We start from the raw sequence: 7,480 nt of genomic DNA, 5'->3' as shown, positions 1-7,480 counted from the left end.
CCTCACACCCTTGGGGAAATTGAGAAAAATGACAAAATCCAAGATGGCCACCATAAAATTCGTAAAATCTTATTTTCTCCATATTATGGATACTAATTGACATAGAAACGTCATCAAAACATCTTTTTATAGGATTACAGACATGAGGAGTCCGATTGTGAGGTCAATATTACGAAAACGTACAGGAAAAACAAGATGGCGGCCATTTATGCGTCAGAATGGATGCCGAAATTGTGAAAATTACATTCTAGTGATAAACTACATAGAATGCAATAATTATAAAGAATTATTTACGAGTCTGAAAAACACATGATGAATGTCTATTGCAGTTGTGATACAGACGCATCAAGACAAGAGTAACATACATCGTGAATTATATTTAATAAAGGGATAAGATCAACAATGACATGCACGTTCGATGTATTTTCAGATGAAACGTGTATATTCTGACGCGCCTCTTTCCGGGATTTCAATCAATGTAATAGATAAGGATTTCAAAATTATAAAACACCATATGCTCAATCATATTATGTATGTGTCATTTCAGTTCAGCCATGGCCGACGGACGTGTATTTAAATCACGCTACGGAGAATCACGTGACAACAAGTCTCCTTATGTAACCAACTCATTGTCAGGTTCACTATGTCAATAAATTATATTTCGTTCAAAATCATGGTAGATTAGCAAACCTATACATTTTTGGAAAGGTTATAGCATAAGGAAACTAAAAATCAATGTTTACATTTGGAGAGATACCTGTATGGCGGCCATTTTGGATTTTTAAAATGGCCACTGTAAAATACATCTTTTGTTCTATTTCTGTCTCTAATAGACCGCAATGCAATGAGCAGAAAGAGCTCTATTTCTTGACTTTTGCAACCACCATCTGGCAACTACTTGAAATTTTGTAGAAAGATGAGGAAAAATACATTGAATAAACACACAAAGTCGTCAAGGATAAAACTTGCACATTATTTAGTAATAGTAATTTAAAATTTCAGAACTTCTGTTTGGCGCCCTCTTGAGTCCTGTTGGGGGATTGTATAATAAGGATTATTACTGACTGACTTCCAACGGAATCCTCTCCGCGAGTACGTGATATACGAATTTGGTATGAAATCTTGAAGACTCAATTTATTTTCTATGATCCAGGAACACATTTGAGTTTACATCCTACTAGTGGGGCGGCTTAGCCCAAATATTCAAAAGAATTGTGCATTTTGTGATACAAGCACCAAATTTGGCACAAATGTACATTAATATGTTGCGAACATTTTCAGATATTGGGCCACTTGAAATTCCGTAATTTTTTTTTTCAATTTTTTTCAAATTTCGTAATTTCAAATTTTTCGGGTGACACCGTCACAATTTCGGTCTTCGAGGCCAGCCGATAGGCAAATTGTGACCGGAAGGGACGAGGTTCTCCTGACCACGTGGCCCTCGATCTGGGAAGCGAGAGGCGTTCCATTAGTGGATGCGCCCCTCACGCCCGACTTTTGGGCGGCCCCGGCAGGCCGTTTGTTTTGACGTTCCGTGACAGGCCCCGCACCCCCACCTCCGGGCCGACCGGAAGCTTGTGCTGAGTACATCATACCTGAACAACTCAGTGAGGCAGAACACAGCAGTGCACACCAGGGTGACCCCTTCAGTGCATAAACCAATTAACCTGTCCACTGCAGGGCATATAGAAATGAAGTTATTTTCTGCATATAATAATAATATAAGTTCAGTTCTATATAACAATTTCTGTTATCACCACTACCACTACAACTACCACTACTACAAGCTTTGTCTGGAATTTTGTGGACTAACAGACAAACAGACATACAGACAAGCTGGGATCAAAACATTACCTCCTTCCACCATTGAGTGTAGAGGTAAACATCATGGAAATTATATCATGCCCTAGATTTAATTCATGCTTACCCGTGTATTTGCTTCACTGGTTCACAAGGTCTTTTGCATACATGTAATTCAGACTCTCGTCTTCATTGCTGACCACACAATGTTCGCAACATATTAATGTACATTTGTGCCAAATTTGGTGCTTGTATCACAAAATGCACAATTCTTTTGAATATTTGGGCTAAGCCGCCCCACTATATCGGCCGGCCTCGAAGACCGAAATTGTGACGGTGTCACCCGAAAAATTTGAAATTACGAAATTTGAAAAAATTTGAAAAAAAAAATTACGGAATTTCAAGTGGCCCAATATCTGAAAATGTTCGCAACATATTAATGTACATTTGTGCCAAATTTGGTGCTTGTATCACAAAATGCACAACAGGTTTGCTATGCTGCTACACTATACCCAAAGGATGCTTGGATAACTATGATTTACTGTATTTTCTTTTCTATGTGCAATAGAGAGCAACCTTCTTTCTTCGTCACTTGTAACTGTGACCCTCTCTGCACCTACAGGATCTTGGCTAAGACCTGAAGACCATGCAAGGAAGTTGAAAAGCTGATATGGAATGATGTGATTGGTGGTCTGAATATGTAGGTCTTCTGCAGTTGGAGGCCATGTCGAACTTGTTTCAATGCTGTCCAGAGAACACTTCAAGATTTGTGCAGCTGAATACAAAGTTCTCAAACCATCAAGATCTACACATTGACTCGGTGAAGCTCCTACACCCCTTTCGCTTTCACTACCTTCACTGGATGCATCTACCACAGCATCTTCAATGACATCCTCCACACCTAGACTTTCTACAAATACTAAGTCACTCTCAAACTGTCGTGTTGGCCGAATGAAGCACAGAACTCTATGCGATCTTTGAAGTCTCCGCTTCAGGTTAGTGGTCTTGTAGCTTGATGCATCTAGCCCTTCTACATCATGAACCATCCTAACAAAAAGCTTGAGAAGCTTTGTCAGCCGCAGTATTTCTTTCCCTTTTAATATTCTTTCGTCAATGATGGAGTGGCAGAACCTTGCATATGATGGTGCATACAGTTCGCATGTGTCTGCATCCAGCCCCTGTTTTGTTCTAACTACCCTTGTGTAAGATAAATAACATGAGCGGTGATAACGCACTTCCAGTGCTACCAGATCTCTACCGCGCACATGTACCAGCAGATGCTCATCTTTGCGCATTAAAGCAGCATTGAGGAGCTGCCCCCCAGAAATTGTCTCACACCTAACTAACCTCTCTACTTTTCTTTTACTTGTTACACTTTCTTTGACATATTTTGTCTGCTTACATATTACACATTCCACTGGTAGGACATGAGGTCGGCCGGGACATGGTGTGTTGCCGGTAGAATCGGATCGCAGAAGTCGTTGAGGCTGTGTCTCCTTGACTACACTGGTGGACTCTGGATGAGTTTCTCTTTCTGTTGAATGACACAGTTGTTGTTCTGTCAAAGAAAAAAGATATTAATTCTAAACATGGATAAAACAGCTTTGGCAGATCATGATTATAGCCTCTGAAAATGGTAATCTAATCATCAATGCAATCCCTTTTACCTATAACATACTAAAAAGACCTCACAATAGACACTGTCATCAATTCATTAAAAATATACCAAATAGTGATATGTTGAACAATGTCAGGAAATAAACTCCAAACATACATTTCCCCTACCTCCCTATATATCAGCTTAATGACAGTTAATATTGCATTAATATGGAAATTGACATTTGTTTCTAATTTCAGAAGATACTTAATTATCTTACATTGGTTTAATTCAGAAAATCTAACAGAAATATACAATGCATATCAATCAATAAAATATTGAATGATTAAATAAATGAAATATACACTAAAAATAAAATGCACTAAAGAACAGGTGGTATATGGGAAGGAAACGATTCTCAGCATACGTCCATCACAAAGGGAATCTTTCATATCATTTGACCCTTCATCGCCTGCACCCTACAACAACAACAACAACAACATGCATTTTAAGGCCATGTTCCCTGCTAGAGCGGGGGTTAGCCTTGCGGTCCCCATGACAATCTTCTCCATTTTGCCCTATTTTCTGCATCTCTCCTTGTTAACCCCCTTGCCCGCATTTCTTCTTCCACCATCTTTAGCCAAGTCTTTCTCGGTCTTCCCCGTCCTCTACTTCCTTCTACATTAACTTCCATCACTCTTCTCAACCAGTCACTTTCATCCTTCCTCAATACATGACCAAACCATCTCAACCTGTTCCTCTTCACAGCATCAATCACAGGCAATATTCCCATCATCTTTCGCAATTCATCATTTGTCTTCCTCTCTCTCAACGATACTCCGCACATCCATCGAACCATTCGCATTTCCACCCTTTCCAGCCTTCGTTGCTGCTCTACGTTCATTACCCATGTCTCGCTCCCATAAATCATAACACTTCTCACACATGCAGCATACACCTTTCCCTTCAGCTTCAGCGACACTCTCCTCCTCATCAGCTCGCCACTCAGTTCCCTACACCTGCACCTGCACCCTACACACAAGAGAAAATTTATTAATGTACCTTGCAAGATCTTTGCCTTTGAAGCTCTATCCTGTGCCCGCCTTATGGTCGTAATGTTGCAGAAATGCCGGTAACAGTCTGTGTGGTATCCTGGTTGACCACAATGTTTTCTAGATTGGAAAAAATAAGATAAAGTGTATAATAAGGAACATAGCTTTCAGGACCAGTTCGGTCCATTTTTAAAAATGAATTCATCTCATGCTGGAAATTGAGAGCGAGACATTACGTATGCTGTACACTATTGAGTACAGCTTACATCTCTTGTGACAGGGCTAGTTGCTAGAACCATCGTATCCAAAAATCGACAAAATTTCACTGATTTATCATGGAAGTGTGTTGTTAAACACCATCATGGGGCATCAGAGTGTAACATCATCACCTCGTCAAATAATCTTTTCACACGACTGATGCGACAGATAAAAAGTAAAACATATCAAAAGACCAAGGTCTCGATCTATGCAACGTCAGATTTATTGGACTAGATTTGATGTGACAGATTCAACTTTGTAGCTGTGTTCACTTTCAAAGTTTTAGGTACCAATTGTTTTTCCTATTAGTGGCAATGCATTAGCCTATTACTATTAGTAACCTACACCCATATGCATTACCGGTAGATGACGAAGCTGCCATTACAATGTTGCAAACATATCAGCTGAGGAAGTTTAGAAGGCACATTTCAGAATTATTCTTGCAGCTCTTTTTAAACATTTATTCAGCTTCAGCATCGTATTGTGCGATTCGTACCGTCCTCCCTAAATACTACAACAATATTCTAGATGGCAAAACTAAGCTTGTAAAAAGAGTGTGCAGACTGCTTTGGGGAACACAGTCGCGAATTCTATTGAGCATAGCCAACTTAGAAGAAACAGTTTTCTTTACGTATTGAAACATGCGGGGTCCATGATTAGATCTAATTCTTATCTGTATCGGTAGTGTAGGTTTCTGTACAATCCAGCAAGGTTATCATGACTTGAGTTGTACCTGTGTACAGTGACTTGTGCTTGTGTGCAAATTGCTGATGTTGTGCCAAATTAGTCATAAATATAAAGCTTCGTTCAACTGGGATACATTTTATTTATCCAGCTCTCATATTGCTTCCACATTTGATGAGTATTTGACACATGTCATGTCCTTCCGGCAGGACATTTCATCCACAATTGCCGCTCCTCATCAGGACGGTGAACAGGCTTTGATGAGTAACAGAATAGAATAGAAAAGAATAGAATAGAATAGACTTGTGGACCGTGGGCGGTGTAATTGTCAACTGAATTTGATTGAATTTTTTACTTTCAATCAGGATTTAGTGTTCACACTGTTCTCGTGTTGATCTGATGATCATCGATCATGAGCAGAGAAGATAACACAGGTTGACAACGCTGATACTGATAGTGATACGTGATAGACCTTGATGAGTGTTACGTTGGTAACAAATCTTGCTGCCTTCTTTCTACTCAGCCACTGCTGGCCACTCTTTGTACTCAAAGCCGAGTCAGATCATACAGAAAGTATCCTGGCCTGACTCGAACCGAAGTTGAGCCTGGCTTGACTTGACAAGAGGAGGGTCGAGACTAGCTCCGACGGTCGGCGACCGACTATAGACCCCTAATTTATTTGTTTTAAAATACAAATTAGACCTAATAAACCATGACATTATACAACGAAATTGACTCTACCAAAATACACAATCTAAAACACTGTTTACGAAGGCCTACCGTGTGGAATGTCCACTTTCAACTTCACTTGATCCTGACCCATGGCGTGATTTAATGCGAGCACCATCCCGGTCGAATTCCAGACTTTCTGCATTCACAGCAATCGCACTTTCCGGGCTCCCATCCAACTCTTTCCACAGCTCGGCACATTCTTTGAATTTTTTAAAACTTTTCTCACTGAAAGAAAGAACCTTGCCATGCGTGTCTACTGTGTGCATGTAGCAAAATGCAGAAGATTTTCCTTCGGAATCTGCCTCAGACGACATGGAAGACACATACCATGGTCGTTGGTCGCCATGTTGTTTAGTATCGCGCAAATGTAACAAGAGGCATAATTGGTTAAGAGGAGATGGCGATTGCGGTTTCGCGTAAGACACGCGCTGTGATTGGTCAATATTTTGGATAGGAAAAGCTAATTTTTTGTTCGTTTTTTCTCATTTTCTCTCTTTTGTGCAAGTTATATTCTTGACGAGTTTCACAAACTTACTGAAATATATTTATATACATCATGTTAGGATATTATGTAGTTGCAGCACGGTGGTCACAAAAGTGAAAGATTTTCGGGGTCAGCATGCAGTCTCTAATTACCCTAAAAACTTTTAAAAATATACTAAACCTATATTTTCAGGGACAAGGAATCCAATGAAAGTATCAAATTAGTGCTATGGGGAATGGTAAGACACGAATCAAAGGTTTTGAGTTGCAAAATACTGTCTTTATATTCGCGATAAGTTGCATAATCAAATACATGTTATCATTTTGTACAGGCAGTTAATAACATCAAAATGTGTCACAATAATTCATATCACCAAACATACACAGGCAGTCAGCAAAATCATATATACACATGCAGTCAGTATAACTTCACATCTACACAGGCAGTCAATGACATCAAACATATACGATTACAGAATATGCCATTTAGAGTTCGTCATCACTGTCCTGTGTGTCGTATCCGACAATATAGTCCGCATCGTTTTCACAGTCCGTTCCACACAAGCAAAGGTCGGTCAAATTGATTGGCAAATCGAATTGGTCGAATAGTCGATGGAATCGAATTCGATGAATCGAATCGAATCGGATCGATCGAATTGGTCGAATGGTCGATCGAAGCGATTGGTCGAATGGTCGAATGGTCGAATTGGTCGAATGGAATTGGTCGATTGGTCGAATTGGTCGAATCGAATTGGTCGGAATTGGCAAATGTAAACATTGACTTTCAGATTTTCCATGTAATAACGTTTCCAAAAATGTATAGGTTTGCTAATCTACCATGATTTTGAACGAAAAAACAGAGTGAACCTGACTA

The 7,480-nt window shown here is 39.7% G+C and overlaps 1 protein-coding gene across 1 annotated transcript; it reads right to left on the bottom strand.

Annotated features, from left to right (window-relative positions):
* Nucleotides 1–357: 357 nt before the first annotated feature.
* Nucleotides 358–6,437, bottom strand: LOC137428995 (uncharacterized). Its single transcript, XM_078780914.1, has 4 exons — nt 6,172–6,437; nt 4,460–4,569; nt 2,313–3,358; nt 358–1,177 (listed from the first exon to the last, which is right to left on the bottom strand). The coding sequence occupies exons 1-4, from the start codon at nt 6,435–6,437 to the stop codon at nt 1,175–1,177; spliced, it is 1,425 nt and encodes a 474-aa protein (XP_078637040.1). The 3' UTR covers nt 358–1,174.
* Between the last annotated feature and the right edge of the window lie 1,043 nt (nt 6,438–7,480).

This window comes from Myxine glutinosa, chromosome 6, assembly GCF_964187855.1.
Source record: "Myxine glutinosa chromosome 6, kmMyxGlut1.1, whole genome shotgun sequence".
NCBI lineage: Eukaryota > Metazoa > Chordata > Myxini > Myxiniformes > Myxinidae > Myxine > Myxine glutinosa.
Note: the sequence above shows the minus strand (reverse complement) of the source record. Positions and strands in the feature narration are given on the sequence as shown.

What these genes read in the sequence shown, in the direction of transcription:
- LOC137428995 (XM_078780914.1), bottom strand. Translation starts at nt 6,437, where the DNA reads ATGTCGTCTGAGGCAGATTCCGAAGGAAAATCTTCTGCATTTTGCTAC. An exon ending in GAAAGTGGACATTCCACACG is followed by an intron (nt 4,570 to 6,171) that starts GTAGGCCTTCGT and finishes TTTCCAATCTAG; the next exon opens with AAAACATTGTGGTCAACCAG. An exon ending in AAAGGCAAAGATCTTGCAAG is followed by an intron (nt 3,359 to 4,459) that starts GTACATTAATAA and finishes TTTCTTTGACAG; the next exon opens with AACAACAACTGTGTCATTCA.